The sequence below is a fragment of the Rutilus rutilus genome (genome assembly GCF_951802725.1).
Source record: "Rutilus rutilus genome assembly, chromosome: 15".
In the NCBI taxonomy this organism is placed as follows: Eukaryota; Metazoa; Chordata; class Actinopteri; order Cypriniformes; family Leuciscidae; genus Rutilus; species Rutilus rutilus.
This window is the reverse complement of record NC_140220.1, coordinates 6,931,408-6,953,508: the sequence shown is the minus strand read 5'-3', so window position 1 is coordinate 6,953,508 and position 22,101 is coordinate 6,931,408. Positions and strand designations below refer to the sequence as shown.

The 22,101-nt window shown below is 39.4% G+C and overlaps 2 protein-coding genes across 6 annotated transcripts in view; both read right to left on the bottom strand.

The window, feature by feature from the left end:
• Positions 1 to 666: 666 nt before the first annotated feature.
• Positions 667 to 22,101, bottom strand: part of mark3b (MAP/microtubule affinity-regulating kinase 3b) — an 84,022-nt gene continuing 62,587 nt past the window's right edge. The window contains exons 13-19 of one of the 5 annotated variants that reach the window (XM_084432353.1): positions 21,414 to 21,625; positions 20,130 to 20,233; positions 17,962 to 18,135; positions 15,864 to 16,133; positions 14,447 to 14,473; positions 3,830 to 3,874; positions 681 to 2,124 (exon numbers count right to left, since the gene is read on the bottom strand). In XM_084432353.1, the coding sequence (XP_084288479.1) occupies positions 1,779 to 2,124; positions 3,830 to 3,874; positions 14,447 to 14,473; positions 15,864 to 16,133; positions 17,962 to 18,135; positions 20,130 to 20,233; positions 21,414 to 21,625 (1,178 nt within the window). In that variant the 3' untranslated portion in view covers positions 681 to 1,778. Of the gene's footprint in view, positions 2,125 to 3,829; positions 3,875 to 14,446; positions 14,474 to 15,863; positions 16,134 to 17,961; positions 18,136 to 20,129; positions 20,234 to 21,413; positions 21,626 to 22,101 lie in introns of all 5 variants that reach the window. The other 4 variants (XM_084432349.1, XM_084432351.1, XM_084432350.1 and 1 more) reach the window with 4 other exon arrangements.
• LOC311304954 (uncharacterized protein) lies at positions 4,427 to 11,384 on the bottom strand. Its single transcript, XM_084432348.1, has 2 exons — positions 11,295 to 11,384; positions 4,427 to 11,014 (listed from the first exon to the last, which is right to left on the bottom strand). The coding sequence occupies exon 2, from the start codon at positions 10,886 to 10,888 to the stop codon at positions 4,934 to 4,936; it is 5,955 nt and encodes a 1,984-aa protein (XP_084288474.1). The 5' UTR covers positions 10,889 to 11,014; positions 11,295 to 11,384; the 3' UTR covers positions 4,427 to 4,933.

The window sequence follows — 22,101 nt, the reverse complement described above, 5'->3', positions numbered from 1 at the left end:
TTAAAAAAATAAATAAATTGTGCCTACTGCCTACATATGAATGTCATATATATATATATATATATATATATATATATATATATATAAATATATATACACATTTTCATGGAAATAAATGTCCTGCATACACATTAACAAACACTGCTTGAGACCCCTCAAGGTCCAGCTTTGAAACAAGCTGTCGATTTTAATGAATTTATTGCAGCATTCATTTGAATCCATGAGCTCATTTTTACAGTAGCCAAATTGCAATTTAGAGCTATGGGATTCTTGCAAATTCTCTGCAAATGGTAATAATGCTGACCTGTGGTTGAAGTAATTATCATCTTTTGTGCAGAAATAGACTCGCTTGATACCTTAAACTAAGACCCAGATCCAGACCAAGACTTTATGCCTGGAAACTCAGAGTAATAAGATCCAGATCAAAGCCACAACTTCACGACTCACTTCCAATAAAACCTCCTAAATATGACTGCATGCAAAGGGCAATAAAGGACAAAGTATGCAATGATCGTCGTGGTTGTATCATGTAGAGGTTGTCTTTGGTTATGTATTAAAGTCCTTCAGCTGTTAAAAGAAATGAAATGTTCCACCAGTGATTTAAACATTTATGTCTGAATTGAGCCTTGTAAAACACGTCCAAAAAAAAAGCCACCCTGCAAATCATTGATTTTCAGTTGTTTTAATGGAGACACTGATTAACCTTATTGTGTGATGAGTTACATTAATTTCCATAGTTTCCGACTCACAGCCAGACTTAGAAAAGAAAAGAAAAAAGTATATCAATATGCCGTTGCTGCAAAACTAAGGTACATTATTTACATTCCAAAAAACAAACAGAAACATCAAAACAAAATAATAACAACAGTGCCGTTGGTTCTTAGGGATGGGAGTGAATACTGAAGCCTAGAAATGGCAAAGTGAAAGTTCTGAGCCGAATGATTCATGGTCATTGGTGCGCCCTGGGGGCCGGAGCCAAAGCCAAGACATTACAACGACACCTGAGAGCGTTTCGTCATCGCCTCAGGCCTTGTAAGGAAACAAACTAAATACTTCCAACGGACCAGGAAGGAAAACATTCCCGATCTCGTTCTTTACGTTCCATTGCAGTAGCCCGTCGGCTGAAGCGCACTCGATCCTGGCCACCTTCAGCCGTGTGTGTAGCACTATAAGTGCGAATATCCTGGGTCGAGGAGGAAAAGATGGTTGGGAAAGTGGAGGAATGGATGGATAGCACATCTGGGAAAATGCGCGAATACGTTTCTAATCTAAATCAACATTGGCCATTTTGCTTTGGCATTCAAGAAGGGTATTGGCAGGAGGGGCGGAACGATAAAGAGAAATACTGGAGCGATTAACCGTCAATCTTCTGTCTGTCTGGTTAAGATACATCTTTTCAGTCACTGGTGTTAATCGTTTGGCCCCACAGGGCACCTACTGCAGTAGTGCATAAACAAAACAACAAAAAAAAGAAAGAAAAGAAATAAAACTGTCATTTTGTTTTCCTACAGTTTGAAATAATATTACACAATAATAATAATAATAATAATAACATCAACAATAACAACAATAATATTATTAATAATGCTTCAAAGATGCCGGAAATTATTGCCTAAGGCATGATTCTATACAATATCTTCAGTACATACTTTGTAAGTGTTTGAGGAAAACAATCCTTGTATCTGCTACTTGTTCAAAAAGAATGTACAGCTTGATTACTCTAGTTTTGTGCCTTAGTCCTTTTTGCTGCCTTTTCACATTTGAGACTTATTTTTCCCTTACAGCTTTAGTTCGTTGGCAATTTTCGAGGCGATGTTCTTGAAAGCGATGGATGTTCCTGATATCCGCTTGAAGCGGACGCCGTTTAGCGAGAGGCGGGGCAGTTTGCACACCTCCATCTCCCATTGGACCAGGCTCTCGGCGTGGCCGTCGCCGTGGACGCACAGGAGCAGGAAGCGCTCGCGCTGCTCGTAATCGCAGTTGTTGGCGTCCAGGACTTTGCGGATCTCGCGCATCATCTCTGTGGGCTCCATGGAGGAGGTGGTCTTCATGCTCCAGGTGAAGCGTAGCGAGCGGGGTTTGGCGTCTTTATGTTCCTCTTTCTGATCCCCAGACACATTTCGACTGCAGAAGAGAAGAGACCACAATCAGAGATACATGCATTCGGTTGGTTCCTGAATGTATGTAGACGTGCTTGTGTGAACATGACAACATTAAAGGGATAGTTCACCCAAAAATGAAAATTCTAAATCATTTACTCAGCCTCAAGTTGTTCCAAACACGTGTAAATGTCTTTGTTCTGCTGAACTCAAAAGAAGATATTTTGAAGAATGTTTGTAACCAAATAGTTGATGGACCCCATCATTGATTTTTTTCAGTCAGTGGGTCCCACAACTGTTTGGTAACCCATATTCTTCAAAATATCTTCTTTTGTGCTCAGCAGAAGAAAGAAACTCATACAGGTTTGGAACAACTTGAGGCATTTTTGGGCGAACTATCCCTTTAAGGCCAGAAACGTACGCAGGTAGACAAACTTTTTTTGTTTGTTTTTGAATCATTTACACTTTTTAAAGTGTTTGTTCTTTTGGAAAATGTTCATGTTAATATATTTTAAATGTACATTCACAGTTTTATTTAGTTTTCAATCTCCTACGCTATATTACTTTTTTAAAGAAAAGTGACAGTAAAGACATTTATAATCTTACAAAAGATTTCTATTTCAAATTAATGCTGTTTTTAACTTTATATGGTAGCAAATCAGAATATTAGAATGATTTCTGAAGGATTATGTGACGTGAAAACTGGAGTACTAAGTCTGAAAATTCAGCTTTGTACATTTATTTACACGAATAAATGTCATTTTTAAAATATAATACAACCGTTCTTTAAAATTGTAATAATATTTCACAATATTACTATTTTTACTGTATTTTTAATCAAATAAATGCAGCCTTTGTGAGCATAAAAGACGTGAAAAATATTATTCTCGCATTATTGTCTGACAGTTTATGCTAATTCCTGCCATTTTGTTAACTTTTTGAAACAATGGCATTAAAACTGAGATTGCGTAGCTAGAAGTGTTTGCGTTCACATGCGTTTCAGGCCTTTAGTGAAGGTGGTGTGTGTACATGAGCATAGCAAAAACAAGTTCTTGTACTAATTCTCCACTGTTTTCAGTGGACACATCATGCACACTGAACCACCGAGTGCATTTGACATGCAGTGAACATAAAAGTAACCATGCAGAGATACAGACAGTGCAGTGAGCAACTCAAAGGTGCAAAATATAAGAATATAAAGAAATAAATATGCATTTAACATGTCAATGAGGGATGATCTACAAAATGTTCCCAAGCTCAGATTCACAAAATCAACTAAAGGATGATATATAGTGTTGAGGGTGGGTGCCAAGGTATTTGGAGTGATTTTAGTGTTACTGTTTTAACAAACCCATATCTCCAAGTATGAGCAACATTGCTGGGACTTTAGCAAACAGCATTAATAATCCTGTTGTACTTCCTTCATGTTGCCACAAGGGGGCAGAGCAACAGAACTAGCTGTCAATGCAACCAAATACTTTGTGGCATATTATATTTTGATATTCACAGAACAGATTTTGACTTTTGAGACTCACATAAGCTTCACTGATTAATCTAGCATTTGATCTTAGGGAATTATGTCAGATGCCAGTTATGTATCAACATAATGGGGTTAAGTCTGTGGAATGATAACAGGCCTAAAACTGGACTAAAAGTCCAGAACGCAAACAAAAAAAATGGGAAATGATGAAGTAAATTCAGAACTGTAAAAACCAGATGTCCTGTCTCACCTTGAGTCCTCATACCTCCCATTTCTATCGCATTCTGCCGGCACTCTTTAAAAAAACCAGGATGAAAAAGAGAAAAATAGTTTAGAGGCAAGAAAATCTGAGACTCACTGATAAAGGAAAGAAAGATAAGAAAACAAAGCTTTCAGACATCCTAGGACAAAAGAGAGATAGAAAATCAAAGGCAATATGGAGAAAACGCCACCAACGGATACAATTTCCTGTGTAAGTGGAGAGGAATATTGGACATGCACTGAAAGGTGACCTGTGTGGAGAGACAGAGGGTATTACGGATACCCTTCCTGTACCCTATGATTCAACTTCCTGTTCTAAATAGTTTCCATGCAGTGGACACAACTGAACTCATTCTGTCTGGAGAGAACGTTTTAAAAGGAAGGGGTTTCGCACAATTAATAATAATAAAAAAAAAAAATGCATATTTGCTTTAAAATGTGGGGCATAGTGAGGGTAAGCGGTCTTCTAGGCAGGGAGAAATGAGAACAGTGAAATTAATATTATTCTGCCTTTACTAGTGTGTGTGAACTAGCTTTACAGATAGCTAACAATCTCCAATAAAGAACCAGGAAGCACCGTGCTCTGTTGGTGTGTTTTACTGGAAAGACTGTAAAACTGTAACATACAGAAACAAAGAAAATGCATATTACAATCTCAATAGGGTGAATATACAATGCAAATATAAAATAAGTAGCTTAGAATAAACTAAAAACCTCACAAAAAGATTGCATTAGCGAGCGACAAGCACGATGCCAATATACATGGAAAATGCCATAGGGAAGCTAACAATACTAGCGCCACATATTTCCTTACAAATTACGAATTGAAAACATGTTAAAATTACTAAAATTTGGTATCTAAAAGAAGCTAAGATCACTATCAAACAAATACTTACAGACAGATCTTTTTTAGGGACCAAAATAATAATTTACAGACTTTAACACTCTGGAGTACGACTTGCTGTGGGACTGTTAGGAGAATCACTGAACTACGGAAGCTCTGCGTGGACAAAACGCAAGAAACTCAAAACACAAACAACTCTTCCCACAAGGGGGCAGTACACTCCCCGCCTGGTATACTGCTATAACACTCTTAACCTTTAACTAATAACACAATTTCTGAAATAGGTCTTGTGTACACCTTAGCAGTACCTTCTTTAATTATTCGTACATCTACTTTACGTACTCTCTTATCTCGACCAGGATAAGTGTCCACAATAAGTCCAGTAGGCCATTCGTTTCTTTTGACCTGAGTGTCCTTTAGGAGAACAACGTCACCAATGGCTAAGTTTGGTTGATCTGCTTGCCATTTTCTTCTTGGTTGAAGCGTTGCAAGATACTCTTCTCGCCATCGTTTCCAGAATGAGTTGGCAAGACTTTGCACCTGTTTCCATTGCTTACGGTACAAGTCCTTAGGATCAAAGTCTCCAGGTGGAACAGAGACGGGACAGATTTTCTGAGTGAGAAGGGCACTTGGTGTCAGCAAGTCGGGTTGTTGAGGATCGGATGACACAGGTACTAATGGACGACCATTCATTATGGCTGTTACCTCTGCCATGAGCGTCACAAGAACCTCATGAGTCAGATTTGGAGAGTGAACTTTCAGCAGCATAGCGTCCAAAATACGTCGGGCCACTCCGATCATTCTTTCCCACACCCCTCCCATGTGAGAGGAGTGAGGTGGGTTGAACTTCCAAGTGCATGCCTCATTTTTGAGGTAGGATTGAAGCTCTGGATCTTCTGAACTTATCTGAAGCTCTCTGCACGCTCCAACGAAGTTCGTTCCACAATCTGATCGAAAGAGCTTTGTGGGGCCTCTTATGGCCAGGAACCTTCTGAGAGCATTTATGAAACTTGAAGTTGAGAGAGACTCAACTACCTCGATGTGGACTGCTCGTGTGACTAAACAGGTAAACATTACTGCCCAGCGTTTGTTCTCTAACACTCCACCTCTTGTCCGGCGGATGCTGATGTTCCATGGTCCAAACACGTCCACCCCGACATGTGTGAAAGGAGGAGTTTGGATGAGACGATCAGCTGGAATGTCTGCCATTTTTTGTTGTTGTACATTTCCTCTTAACCTGCGGCAGGTTGTGCATTTGTTGAGAAAATTTGTCACCAACCTTTTTCCTCCAAGGATCCACAGTCCAGCAGACCTGATGGCTCCTTCTGTGATGTGTCTACCTTGGTGCACAACCTGCTCGTGGTAGAACTGGACCAGCAAAGCAGCAATGTGATGCTTCTTTGGAATAACAATGGGTTGGCTTTGTTCTTGAGTTATTTCTGCAGAAGTCACACGTCCTCCTACTCGCACCAGTCCTTCTTTGTCCAAAAACACATTGAGATTCTTCAGTGGACTGTGTTTTAGTATGTCCTCTCCTTTGTTCAAAGTTTTTATTTCCTTTTCAAATGTCTCGCCTTGAACTGTCCGTACAATAACTAACTTTGCTTGTGTTAGAGCGTCCATCTTTGATTCATTTGACTCAGGAGCTTTTGAGATAGATCTGACCTTTTCAATGAGTTTGGCGATAGCTTGTGTAAGACGTTTCCAACTGGAGAAGCGCTCAAACCTGTGTGAGCCGAGCGATTTTGTCACAGTCATTGTTGCAAATGTTGAGACTTGTGGGCGGACTTCAGTGTCTGTGGCCGGTTCAACAAGTTGAAAGCTGTTTGGTTGCACAGGACACTCTCCATCACTTTTCCTCAAGAATTCAGGACCAGTAAACCAATTGGTAGAACTCAGTAATGAAGCTGGCACATGCCGTGTTCCATGATCGGCAGGATTGCTTTCCGTGCTCACAAAGTGCCACTGACTGGGTTCAGATGACTTTCTGATGCGAGCAACACGGTTGGCCACGTAGACATAGAACCTTCGGCTGGTGTTGTTGATGTAGCCTAAGACTACTCGGCTGTCAGTGTAGTATTTCACTTTGTGAATTTCGATGTCAAGTTCATTTAGTAGCATGTCTGCCAGCTCCACCGCCAGAACTGAAGCACATAGCTCCAAACGAGGTACTGTGTGGACTTGTCTAGGAGCTAATTTGGACTTACCCATGCAGAAGCCTACGTAGACGTGACCTTCGGTGTCTATGGCTCGAAGGTACGCAACTGCTGATATGGCTGATGTAGAGGCGTCTGCAAAGACACACAGCTCTCTTTGACAGGTAGATTGCAGTGACGTGTTCACATACTGTCTGGGGATTTGTAGTTTCTCAAGGTCAACAAGCGAGTTTTTCCAAGATTTCCATTGTGCCTCTTTTTCTGCTGGCAGTGGAGTGTCCCATTCACAGTTCTCTGAGCACAATTCTCTGATGAGAGACTTGCCTTGCATGATGATGGGGGCCACAAACCCCAGGGGATCATACAAGCTGTTAACAGCAGAAAGAATGCCCCTTCTTGTGAATGGCTTGTCTTCTCTTGACACGAGGAAGGTGAAACAGTCATTTTGCAAATCCCAGTTCAGTCCTAAACTTCTCTGTAAGGGCAGGGGCTCTGCACCAAGGTCAAGGTTTTTCAGTTCCTTTGCACGTTCTTCAGATGGAAACGCTTCCATTACACCTGGGCTATTGGAGGCTATTTTGTGCAAACGAATGTTAGAGTCTGCAAGCATTTCTTTGGTGCTTTTCAGAGTTTGAATGGCGCTGGCGTCTGAAGGAAAGGAAGCCAGTCCGTCGTCAACGTAAAAGTTTTTAAGAACAAACTGTTTGGCCTCGTCACTGTACTCCTCTTGTGTAACCAGCGCCGCCCTCCGGAGGCCATAAATTGCTATGGCGGGAGACGGGCTATTTCCAAACACGTGTACAGTCATCCTGTACTCTCTGATGAGCTTTGTGGGATCGTTACCTTCATACCATAGGAAACGCACAAAGTCGCGGTGGTCCTCACGAATGACAAAACAATAGAACATTTGCTCTATGTCTGCAGTGATTGCCACAGGTTCTTTGCGGAAACGCAAGAGGACCCCGATAAGGGTGTTGTTCATGTCTGGGCCGCTCAACAAAACATTGTTTAGAGACGTGTCTTCGTGAGTGGCACTAGAGTCAAACACTACACGTATCTGGTCAGGTTTGCGAGGATGGTAGACACCAAAGAACGGTAGGTACCAACACTCTTGTTCTTTGTCGAGTGGCGGGACGGGTTCCGCGTGTCCTGACTCAAACATTTTCTGCATAAAGTTCAAGAAATGTTCTTTCATGTGGGGCTTTTTGTTAAGCACGCGACGCAGCGAATTGAGACGTTTGACCGCTTGGTCTCGGTTGTTGGGTAGTCTGTGCCTGTTTGGTTTAAAGGGTAGTGGCGCCACCCAGCTGTTGGACTCGTCCATAAACATCTGCTCATCCATGATCTCCAGGAAGAGTTCATCATCCACTGACATAGCGGGTTTGTCATCATGTGGCGTTCTCATGAACAATTTGTTGGTGAGACAGTCGTTCTCATCTATGTCAATCAAGCTGGTCATGCTCAAAGAGTTAAATGTGGAGTCAGTGCTCAGGACCTTTTCTTTGACATGGAATGAGTTGGAGCAAGAGTCCAAGAGAGATGTGCGTCCATTGTTCAACACTGTTGTGCGGTAAACACTGATTTTGCTTGGCACGTGAGCACCCCCAAGGCAGACCTCACCTATTATGACCCAGCCAAGGTCGAGGCGCTGGGCGTACGGAGCATCGTGGGGGCCGTTGTAGTGTTCTCTGACCTTGTGCACTCTTGGTATGTCCCGACCAAGGAGGACCAGTATTGAAGCATTAGGGTCCAAATCTGGAATCTTGGCTGCCAAATGCTTGAGGTGAGTGTGGTGTATTGCGACCTCCGGCGTCGGGATCTCAGATCGATCATCTGGGAGCATGTTGCACTCGATTAATGTGGGAAGCTGGACGCTAGTGTTGCCGTCGAGAGACTCTACTATGAAACCGTCAGCTCGGCGTGCCCTTGTCTCACTTACACCTGAGCAGGTTTTCAAAGTGTAAACTTTGGTGCCTGTGTTAACGTTAAAGATCTCAAAGAATTCCGTCTTTGCTAAAGACCTATTGCTTTGCTCGTCTAACACAGCATAGGCTTTCACTGCCTTTTCTTTGTGTCCAGCAGGATAAATGTTTACTAGACAGATTTTGGAGCATGAGCGTGAGCTGGTACCTTTGCCACAGATCTCAGTACATTTGGACACAATGGCTTGGACAGAACTTTCTCGTTGCTCCCCGCCATGCCCGTCTGAGGCTGCAGAGCCTGGAGTTTCCGTTTTCCAGGGTGCTGGTCCAGGGTGCAGCGCGGTGGTGTGGTGGTCGCTTTTACACTCATTGCAATGTACACTTGTGTCGCAGTCTTTTGCCATGTGGTCAACGGAGGAACAGCACTTGTAACAAATGTTCTTTTCCTTCAGAATGGCTTTTCTCTCATCCAAGGTCTTTGCTCTGAAACCACGACACTTGCGGAGGGAGTGTGGTTTGTTGTGGAGCGGGCACAGTTTATCTGGATCAACCATCTTTTGGTCAGAGGAGTCACGATAGCCTTTTGGAGCAGTTATTTCAGTTTTTCGAACAGATACTGCAGTTTTGAAGTTGGGCTTGTTCAGCCTTTCAGGCCTATAAACACTTGGGCAACCAGTAGAGAGCAAGGGGGCAAAGCTTGGGTCATTGAGAGTTTTAGCTTTGTCGCACACAAACTTCACGAAAACAGGGAATGGCGGGTATGAAGCATGGTGTTGCTCTTTGTAGTAGGATGCTGAAGTAATCCATTTCTCTTGGAGGTGGAATGGGAGTTTTTGAACAATAGGAGTGATACCCCGGGACGTATCTAGGTAACTCAAGCCAGGTAGGAGACCATCTACACGGGCAGCATCGAGCTCTGAGATGAGATCACCTAGCTCCCTCAACTTGTGGTTTTCTCTGTTTGCGATTTTGGGAAAATCTTCCAACCTTTTCAGGAGAGCATTCTCTATCGCTTCCGGGGACCCATAGCTATCCTCCAGTCTTTGCCACACCATTTTGACACCAGCTGTGGCATCATAGGTGTGTACAGCCCTTAATCGTTTTGCTTGCTCTGATGATTTGGGGCCTAACCACTTGCAGAGGAGATCCAACTCCTCTCTTGGGGATAAATAGAGTCCTTCTATAGCATTCAAAAAAGATGCCTTCCAAGCCCAGTAATTTTCAGGCTTATCATCAAACGTCAGAAGCCCTGAGCTAACCAACTCTCTGCGAACCAAATATTTGGCTAAGTCTGATGTAGCTGGGGAATTGGGCTCGTTCGCACTGACAGCAGGGCGTGGAGACGATAGCCTGGGCTGGAAAGGGGGAGACTGATGGATAGAGCGTGGCTGAAATCTGTGGTCAGTAGTAACTGGGGTTGGATACTGCGAGTGAGATGTGAAAAAAGCATTTTTGAATGAGCTTTGGGCATAAGAACGATCTGTTCCACTGGTGATGCCATTATGTGAGGAATGCGCCACTTGTAGCTCTTGAAACCCATATTCACTAATCTCACTGTTTTGTACGCTGTGCTCTTTGACTTTATTTTGCACAAAATCACCACTGTAATTTCCTCGCTGAGCTGCTGGAAGCACTAGTGTGGTAGCTTGTGTGGAGTCAAAGTGGGTATTAGCCGGCGGAGGTGGAACTGGTATGGGCTGGACGACATTGTCACTGTTTTTTGGAAACCAGGTATCTCCACCTTCACCTTCGGCTGCTGCCTCCAGGACCTCTGCCTCGGCGTTGGCGGCTGCAGCTGCACTCTGTAGACGCAGTTTGAGGAGGTCAGCACTGAGCTCTGCTTTCTTTTTTGTAGCTTCAGCTTCGATGTGGGCTTTTTCTTTTATCACCTCTGCTTCTCTTTCGGCGTATGATGCCTGTGCTTGAGCGGCAGCTGCTTTAGCACGTGCTTTTGCTGCCAAAATGCTTGCATTGGACCTTTGACTGGCCCGTGACCGCTGACTGGAACGTGAGGTGTTAGAACAGTTCGATCTCGTTTCCCACAGGTCACCAACGTTGCTGACTGTACTTTGGTGGTCCGGGACAGCAGTGTTGTCTTCTGTATCGACTTTTGGCTGACCTTCCATCTGTCTTTTTACTAATCTGCCTTTACTAGTGTGTGTGAACTAGCTTTACAGATAGCTAACAATCTCCAATAAAGAACCAGGAAGCACCGTGCTCTGTTGGTGTGTTTTACTGGAAAGACTGTAAAACTGTAACATACAGAAACAAAGAAAATGCATATTACAATCTCAATAGGGTGAATATACAATGCAAATATAAAATAAGTAGCTTAGAATAAACTAAAAACCTCACAAAAAGATTGCATTAGCGAGCGACAAGCACGATGCCAATATACATGGAAAATGCCATAGGGAAGCTAACAATACTAGCGCCACATATTTCCTTACAAATTACGAATTGAAAACATGTTAAAATTACTAAAATTTGGTATCTAAAAGAAGCTAAGATCACTATCAAACAAATACTTACAGACAGATCTTTTTTAGGGACCAAAATAATAATTTACAGACTTTAACACTCTGGAGTACGACTTGCTGTGGGACTGTTAGGAGAATCACTGAACTACGGAAGCTCTGCGTGGACAAAACGCAAGAAACTCAAAACACAAACAACTCTTCCCACAAGGGGGCAGTACAAATATAATTGTTATTATTTAATATTCATTATTTTTTAGCTTATTCATTATTATTTCAGGATATCTGCTATCTACTGAAATGAGAAAAAAGCTGGAAGCTGCCGCTGGCACAGCTTACCCCAACCACGTGACGCACTTTACTTTTTGGGAAAGTTGCTTATTATTTAATAATTCATCACGATTCACCAACATGTACACTACCGTTCAAAAATGTGGGTTCAGTGCGTTGCATTCAGCAACTTCAAACTTCAAAAGACATTTTACAAAGACATTTGTTACAAAAGATTTAGATTTCAAATAAATGCATCAAATTAGCATATCATAATGATTTCTGAAGGATCATGTGACACACTGAAGACTGGAGTAATGATACTGAAAATTCAGCTTTGCATCACAGGAATAAATTACATTTGAAAATATATTCAAATAGAAAAATTATTTTTAAATTGTAATATTGCTGCTTTTACAGTATATTTCAGTTAAATAAAACCTTGGTGAGCAGAAGAGGCTTCTTTCAAAAAATATTTTAAAAATCTTACCGATCTCAAACTTTTGAATGGTAGTAGTAGTGCATGATATATATCGATAAGGACAAATTTGTTTTAAAAATTACACAAATTATTTTTTTGCATAAAAATGCTTATTTTCTGATCGGCAGCTGTACATGACGGGCTGTTTCTAAATGTATAGTCAACATGTACAGTTCGCTAGATTACCCACAGACTCATCTGAACCCTCTCTCTTTTTTATGACAATAATGCTACATAATACAAAGCACATTAAATACAGATATATTGGGATATAAGAGAACATTTATCATCCATTCTGCAGAGTAGAAGATGAAAAAGAGATTAGGAGAGGTCATGCAGTGGCGTGGGCAGTGTGCAGCAGTCAGAGGAGAGGACGGTGGCAGAGAAGTGCTCTTATGGGGCAACGATTACAGGCGAACTGCCTCTGAAACAGATCAACATCCACTGTGACCGCTTCCTTGCAGCGTCCTGTCACTACTGAGAGGAATATTACGGGTTAGATACAACTTAAGATCTCTTGATGGCGTCTGTGGCGAAAAAACAAAACCTCTTGTAGATGCCATAACTACACACTATAATCCTTGCATATTTTTAAATATCATATAAATTGTGCAGAGAACACATATGTGACCCTGGATCACAAAACCAGTCGCACGGGTATATTTGTGGCAATAGCCAATCGTATGGGTCAAAATGATCGATTTTTCTTTTATGCCAAAAATCATTAGGATATTAAGTAAAGATCATGTTCCATGAAGATATTTTGTAAATTTCCTACCGTAAATATATAAAACATTTATTTTTGTGAATGAATGCAGCACAATCGCGAACATTAATGGACGTTTTTTCTCAATGTTTCGATTTTTTTGCACCCTCAGTTTCCAGATATTCAAATATTGTCCTATCCTAACAAACCATACATCAATGGAAAGATTATTTATTCAGCATTCAGATGATGTATAAATCTCAATTAAAAAAAATTTACCCTTATGACTGGTTTTGTGGTCCAGGGTCCAATATTTTCAATATAATACAATTAATATTTAAAAAAAAAAAAGTAAATAGTTATATTTAATAATTGATTTAAATGGTTAGTTTACACAAAAATTAAAATATGTCATCTTTTACTTCAAATATTAAAATATGCATTTATTTTAAATAATTGTATTCAAGGTTTTGCCAGCCAGCCCTTTTTACAAACTGAGGAATGAGTTCAGTTTATTTCCTGTGTTAATCGACAATGGGCCACAGATGCTGTCAAGAGTTTAACTTGTATATATCTTGAAATATCCTGAAATATTTGTGTGTATATATATATATATATATATATATATTTTTTTTTTTAAATGGTCAACCTTACTTATAACTTGCCTTAATGAACATGCTGCAAATAAAATAATCTAAGTTCTTCTCATTTATAAAGAGCAAAAGTCAGCATCACTGTTTCCAAGGGGACATCTGACCGACTTCTCAAATGGGAAGTTCTCCATCGAAAAGCAAAAGTCATAACAGCACTGGCGGGAATAAAAGCGCTGGGATTGCGAGACCACCTGGAGGAACAATTCATCTGGGTAGGTCAAAAAGGAAGAGCTGGAAAATCAGAATCAGAAAATCCTGCTACTTCTAGAGGTGGATTCTGGAGCATGAGGGCTGAAATAAGGAAAGGGTGGTTGTCACAACAGGAAATGCTGGTACCTTAACTCCAGAAATCCTGTAAAGAACACCTCTCAATCGCCACATCAGTCAGCTGCTAAATTAAGAGCCCAGTAGAGTGGCCTGAATTACACAACCAAGAGCAAGTCTGTTACTGCGTCGCATTCATTTCCTTATCGTCAGAAAAGGTTCATATATAAAGGTGAATCTCTGAGGGATGTAACACAATATACATTCATAATGACCTATATAAATCTCACGAAACCTGTAAAGAACATGTGTATTTCACATCAAAATCAAAAGTGGGTAATAATAAATAATATTGTTATACACAGACACGCGCACACGCACACAAATGTTTTCATAAAATTCAATTATATATATATACAGAGAGAAAAACATCATTAAGTCCAGAGGTTTGGATGTCTCATGGCTGACTGAAGAATGCTGTCATTGAAGAAATGCGCCCGTTACTGTGCGCTGTAGGTTATCTAACAGTGCAAAAAACACACAACCTTCCTCGAAGACAAAAGGCGTGAATGGAAAATGAGGCTCTAATGAGACTAATGAATCTATTGTGCTCAGTTGTATCCTATGAGCAGGCATGCATGGGTGATTAGTATTGTCTTCAGGTGCTGTTCATCAGAAAACAGCGGGCATGCTCAGTTGCACTCCGATTAAGAGACAGTGTGTCGAAGGTGAGTGACAAGCAATTAATCGAAAAACATCTTCACGCTAGGGTTAAGAGTTAAACTTCATCTTTCAGCTCTGGTTAACTGCACACAGCCCATCGAGGGTCCTACCTTTTGGTAAACCTGAATGACATATTTCTACAAAAGAAACAGAAACAGACACTGATCAACGTCTGGAGTAGATGTGTTGTCTCTTGAGAACATATTGGGGAATCTGATGCCACTGATAACATCGTATATAGTTCTGACATGTCAAAACTACTGCGTGACATCCAGTTTTGGGAACTAACTTAAAATTGTAACTTTAACTACATTTTTAAAGTCCCCCTTTGGTGAAAATCAAGTTTTTAATGTTGTTTATATGTCTATGTGGTGTTTTTAAATATGCTTTAAGACAAACCATGTGCAAATGTATCAGTCAGCACCATTGCTGAGTGTTTTCTCCTTAAAACGGCAGTGAATCAAAGACAAAAACGCAGTTTGGATCGGCTCGTTTCCTACCATAACAAACATGTAACCAATCCGTGTAGCGCTTTTGGGCTTTTCTCCATTGACTTTCTTAGTTGTTCAAAGCGTTTGTAAGGATGCTGATTTTTAGATGGATCAGGTATTCTGTGCTGGTGTGAGTGAGTGGAGGCGGGACTAATTTGCATATTAATTGTTCCATGTATACTAAATGAGGCAAGGGTGTAGAGTTACATTCAAGCTATTTTAAAGGGATAGCTCACCCAAAAATTTAAATTCTGTCATTAATTACTCACCCATTATACATTTGTTCATCTTTTGAAAATCAAATGATGTTATTAATAAAATCTGAGAGCTTTCTGTCCCTCCATTGACAGCCTACGCAACTACCACTTTCAAGCCCCAGAAAGGTATAGTAAGACATCATTAAAGTAATCCATGTGACTCCAGTGGCTTAACCTCAGTTTTATAAAGCGACACGAGCGCTTTGTTTGCATAAAAAACACAATTTACCACTTTATTTACATTATATTAATCTCTGGAGTGCATTTATGCAACAACGCCTGCTCTGGCGTCAACACAACACGCATGTGTCGTGGTGCTCTCGTGAACGCGCGATGGAGATTCATATTTTCTTTTTTCTGTTCTTAAGATAAACGAAAGTGTTACGGATTTGGAACGACATGGGGGTGAGTAATTAAAGACAGAATTAACATTTGTGGGTGAACTATCACATTAGGCATGAAGAAATTATTTTCAAAGAAAAAAACATTTAAATATGCCATTTTGAAGATCAATGATGAGTTTCAAGAGATAAAATGATTGTCTGCAGGGGGACTTTAAGTAGTTTTATAGTAGCGGTTTACAAAATAGTGTCTTTTCCAGTAATTAACCTATTTTTGAACTGTTGCGTTCTAATGCGTGCATATTTCAAATTCCCAAACTCCAAAAGAACACTTTCCTTCTTATCCCACTGAAAATTGATTTCCATTGGTAATAGTTACTTGTCAAAGGTGCGTTGGAAGGTTTTGTTGTGTATCGAGAACATGAAGTGTTGATTTACCTGCGCGTGAGCTTGGATGTGAGCTTGGTGAAGAGGTTTGTTGATCCGCGGCTCCGGGACTGTGAGAGTGGCGTGGCATCGTGTGATAAGGTTGGCGAGGCAGGGGGTCCGTTATAGGTGGCTGTGCGTCGGTCCCTCAGCTGGCCTCCGTGGAAAGTGCTGCGGCTCAGAGTGCCTCGTGGGAAACGCAGGCGGTCCGGGGGAGTCGCGCTACTAATACTGTGGGTGGAGGAACCAGGGTTCCGCTGACTCGTCTGAGCCGTGCTCGTGCTGGAGAGAGAAAAATCAGGGTCACATTATGACGATTTTGGGAAATCAGCGTGCAGCGACACGAGGGCGAGTAAATGATGCAGTGTTGTTAATAACTAAAACTATTAGGGGTGTAACAATATATCATGTCACAATATATCGCAATACAAAAACATGGACAGTGACAATATGTATTGTGTATAATTCACCCAAAAGAGTTTTAGTGTCAGTACTACATTAAACTACTATATTTAATGTTGAATGTAATGCATAATAATGCAATGGGGGAATATTTGTGGGTCCTGATAGTGCCAAATGTCTTGTAACCAATAAAAAGTGGCCAACATTATTTTAAATATATCTAGTCAGTGACAGAGCAAACATTTTTATCTAAAATAATTCAGTACTTTTAGCTTTATTCTGGTGTCACCGTTGTCCTGTGCATTGGGTTACCAGCACCAAGTCCAAGCCTATTCATTTACACCCACCAAATTTAGATTGCAAATTCGCAATAATATTGTATCGCGAGTTCAGTATTGTAATTTGTACCGAATCGTGACATGAGGGTATCATTACATCCCTGAAAACTATTAAAACATTTTTTTGTTCATTGAAATAAAGTAAATAAAATAAAAATATTAGATGAAAAACCTAAACTTAATAAATATAAAAGAAAATGTAAATGTTGCTTTGGCAACTACCTGAAATAACTAAGTACTAGAATAAAAAGAAATATATAAAAAGCTAATAAAAAAGACAAAAGCACATACAATTATTAAAATAAAAGATATTAAAAAATATTTATTACAAAACATTTTAGAGTGACCTATATCCCTTTAAGCTAAGCATTTGAAGTTAAAAATGTCATTGAATATTATAAGAGAATGTAGCAAAAATATCAAACCAATACAATCAATCTGCAAACAAATGATGCTAGACCTTTTTCAGAAATAATTTTCATAAATGCTTTTAATAAACTAGTGATCTTTAGTGGATGTACTCAAATTCACACAGGTGTCCTAACAGAGTAACCACAGGTTTCGTTCATCACATTAACCACGAACATATCCTACCAACGTTACAATATGTTTTATATCTATTTTAAAATATGGTCAAGCCACTATTATAGATGTTTGTAAGTTTTACATTTTAAAGTGACATAAAACGTTAAAATTTACAATAAGGTTTAATTTGTTCATATTAGTTAACTACATTAGATTTCATAAATTAAGAATGAACAATACTTCAACAGTATTTATTTATTAATCTTAGCTTAATTTGAGCATTTAATACATTTTTTAAAATCAATTGTATTTGTGAACATTAGTTAATGCACTGTGAACTAACACCAACAAAAATGTAAAAAATATATTGCTCACTGTTAGTTAATACATTAACTATTAATAAACAAAACCTTATTGTAAATTGTTACTATTTCAAACTAACAAACATCAATAATAGTGACTGGACCATTTTTTAATTCTAGCAATCTGCTCAACAAAGTTCATAATCTGCGTACAGATGTTTTTTGCACAAAATAATCATGTCAACAGACTTTCCACTAGTTAATTACTACGTTAATGGAGTTTATATCCTATATTAGTGGGTTTAGACACCAGGAAGTTAGTTAACGGTTTGAGTGGGAAGATGCAGGAACTCCTCAAATGTTAAACGCACCGGAAGCTCCATGACGAGTCCTCCCTGATTGGTTGAAACACTAGAGGTATAGACGAGGGTGGCGGGAAATCAAAGACGCAGACAGCAGAGGTCATTAGAAAGGAGGAGGAGGAGGAGTCAGGCGATGAAGAGACACACTAAGATTAGAGACAGACGCTACACTCGTCTTTACTTGGGCCTGAAGTAGTCAAAGACGCCGTCGTTGTGCGGCAAGGTGGTGCGGCAGGTGTGTCCCGAGGCAGAGAGGGCCTTTTGGTGGCGCAGACGGACCGAGGCCGATGAGGTGGCGAGAGCCACAGCGTAAGCCGTCGGACTCGTGCTGACACATCCCGACATTTCACTCAGACTGGCCGAAGGCAGACGGGCAAATAAACAGCATTGGGATGGATCAGACATATACGTACAAACAAAGCAGAGCAAATGAGATGATAACCGCGAGTAGAGAAGAGCAGAAAGAGAGAGTAACATAGAATACGGATGGTCGGCTAGTCGTACAAAAACTGACTAGTCAACATGAATGTGTCTGCTTGAAACGCATTTGATTATACAGGAATTCTTTAAAGCAGTAGTTCATCTAACAATGACAATTCTGTCATCATTTAATCACCCTCATGTCGTTCCAAACCTGTATGCATCGGAATCTAAAAGATGATATTTTGAAGAATGTTTCAACTGTTTTTGTCTATATAATGAAAGTCAATGGGGTCCAAAACAACACAGACACATTCTCCAAAATATTTTCTTTTGTGTTCTGCAGAAAAAAAAAAAAAAAAAAAAATTTGAACTACCTTTCAAAAGTTTGAGGTCGGTAATATTTTCGAAAAAAGTCTCTTATGCTCACCAAGGCTGCATTTATTTGATCAAAAATACAGTAAAAACAGTAATATTCTGAAATAATATTACAATTTAAAATAATAATTTTCTTTTTGAATAAATTTTAAAATGTAATTTATTCTGCGATGTTAAAGCTGAATTTTCAGCATCATTACTCCAGTCTTCAGTGTCACATGATTCTACAGAAATTATTCTAATATGCTGATTTGCTGCTTTTTATTATCAATGTTAAAATTAGTTGAGCGCATTCATATTTTTGTGGATAGCCAAACTTTCGAACAGTAGTGTATAATGGTTTGGAATGACATTTTTGACATTTTTTTATCACTTTAGGAATAGTCGATAAGGTCTTCAGTCAACCCAGCGACTCAATTTTGAAAATATGTAATTTTGCGTATCCCTAATAAGGGATTTTGCACATGGTTGCTCTTTCTCTCTCTGGACTGCATGGCAAAACAAAGCGCTTTAGCATGGCAGACTGGCACAGCAAGGTTAACCGTTGTGTTTTGTGACACGTCATTGCCGTCAATCAGCAGGACAGAGGCCTCTTTGTAAAAAAAAAAGTCTGATGCAAACATCCTAAATGAACCTGGAGTTCTGGTGTGCCCGTATGTGCCATATCCATCATATTTATTTCCACAGATCTTCCACCAGAATATTCATCAACACATTCATAAATGCTACAACACTATTGCAACATTATGGACCATAATAATAATAATTCTCATTAAGTGTTTCTTACCACTACAATTTGCACTGCGTATATTTAAGTATGCAGGACACACTGTAGAAGTGATTGGCGATATCTAAGCATTGTCATTTAATCTTTCTTTTATGTCCAATAAATTATGGGATATAAGGTAGATACTAGGGCTGCACAATTGGGTGAAACATTGTGAATATTACATTATATATAAATATTATATTATTAGAATAATAAACAATACTATATAATATTACAATTATGAAATATGTTATGAATATTTTGAAAAAAATTGCCATTTGAACTGTGATTTGATAAGCATTTGTCTCATTTTGGCTGCAAGAACAAAAAGGCATAAAAACAGTGGCTCTCATGTTAAACATTGTCAAGGGTGTTCAAAGAAACACACAAAAAACGATTTAATTAAATCACAGCCTTTTGTAAATTAATAAGTGGATTCCATATCACAATTTTTATATTTTCAATTGATTAATTATACAGCCCTAGAAGTTACAGCAGTAAAATCCAGCAATTAAGTCTAAGGTCTACATGATAAAGTAATGTAAAGTATTAAACCAAAGCTCCATCTTTAAATGCTGCATAATGAAAAAAACAGATGAAGCTCCACAAACACCAAGCAACTGCTTCTGTAAAGTTATCTGGTAGTGTGAGGATGAAGAGATGCAAGATGTCCCTTGTTGTCAGTGATCGTTTTGAGTAACACAGTGGCATTTCCTTTTGTTAAAAGGGAAGAGAGAGATTCACAATATTTGACCTAAAAATGAGAGTTCTCAGGGACTCACCTGTTCTCTTTGCCGTTCTGGATGACGGTGTGGCGGTCTGTGGCATTCCTCTCACTACACACGTACGTGTTTCTCCTGATCATGCCGGTAGACACAGAATTGCTCTGCAGAAATACATGTCAAGTCAAGTCATCATTCTTTTTTATAGCATTTTATACAATATAAATTGTTTCAAAGCAGCTTCAACAGTATAAAAAAAAAAAAAAAAAACCTGAATCAATGATACAAACTACATCAAATATGAGACCGATTCAAATTCTGCTGTAAAGCAGCTCTACAGAAGACAATAGTGTCATTATTCAGATCCATTCAGTTCAGTGTTGATTCAGTTCAGTTCAATAACAGTGTCGATGTTTCAAACTTCATCAATAAAAAATTAAAAAAGATTTAAAGCTATAAAGCAGAAGACAACAGTGACACTGTTATATGACTCTGTTTTCAACTAAACCAATAAAAAAATTTTTTTGGGGCCGTTCATTTACACGACAAAAGCCTTTTGTGGGCCTGAAAACGGGATTCAAAGTACACGTTTTTAAAATTTATGCCGTCTCCGTGTAAACTACAAAAACACGAATTTGTGAAAACAAATGTGATGTCAAGCGCATGTGTATTACGTGTTCAGTCTGTATTACATTGCCAACCACTGGCCTGGCAGCAGAATAGAGTGTTTTTAGTCGTTTTCTCAAATCCGTGTGAATGGGGATCGTTTTGACAATGGTGTCGTCTGTACATGAAAAATGGAGAGGAAAAACTTTTCCGTTTTTGGTACATCACTGACATGTAAACGTATCCTTAATGGTTCATAAAATAACTAAATAATAACTAATAAGTAAAGCATTTCTGTATCTCAAACTGCAGAGCAGGCACAAACAACGCCACGGTCGTGGGTTTAACTCCCAAGGAATGCATGAACTGATAACATGTATACCTTAATGCAATGTAATTCACTTTGGATAAAAGTATATGTATATGCATGTATACTGTATATGTATATGAGCAACATGCTGTTCAAATTGATGTTATCATACAAACAATAACATTACGAAAGATTTTACATTTATGCATTTGGCAGACGCTTTTATCCAAAGCGACTTACATTGCATTTCAAGGTACACATTTTTTTGGTAACATTCTTATCAGTTCTTGCTCTCCCTGGAAATCGAACCCATGACCTTGTATTGCAAGTGCCAATGCTCTACTGTTTGAGTTACAGGAAATCTGTGTGTGGGTGGTAGGATGGTAAATTGATGGTAAATTGTAGGATGGTGGGTGGTAGGAACTTACCCCAGGGGCACCAGCGCTCTTTTTGCGGTCAGGAATGTCAGCCTTGTTTGGGTTGTTGGCGTTGCCCAGCATGGGGCTCGGTGGAGCCATGCCTCGACTCCCAGATGAGCTGGACTTACGTGCCTGTGCACTGCCCTCCTCTTTATGGTCACTTTCTGCAGAAGTGGTCTGACTTCTCTTGGGGTAACCCACCGAGGGAATGGTTGGACCAGCTGTGAATGGAGAGGAACGGAGATTAGAAAGACAAAGACCTCATAGCAGGCACTATGTCAGGCCAAGTCAAATCACCTTTATTTATTAACCACTTTATACAGACTGTTTCAAAGAAGCTTCACAGTAATAAACAGAAATAACAGAATCAATGATGCATGATATGAGACTAACTCAAATTCAGCTATAAGCAGCTCTACAGAAGACAATAGTGTGGTTACTCAGCTTGCGTCATTTCATTGTTGATTCAGTTCAATAACTGTAAAGTTCATCAATTATGAAACAAGCTCAAATCAGCAATAAAACAGCTCTACAGAAGACAATAGTGCCGTTATTCAGCTCAATTAAGTGTCATTTTGATTCAATTCAGTTCAATAATATTATCGATGCAGCAAAATTCTAAACAAATTCGATTCAGATATAAAGCAGCTCTACAAAAGACGTAAAGACCAATTTTTTTAAAATTAATCAACATTTG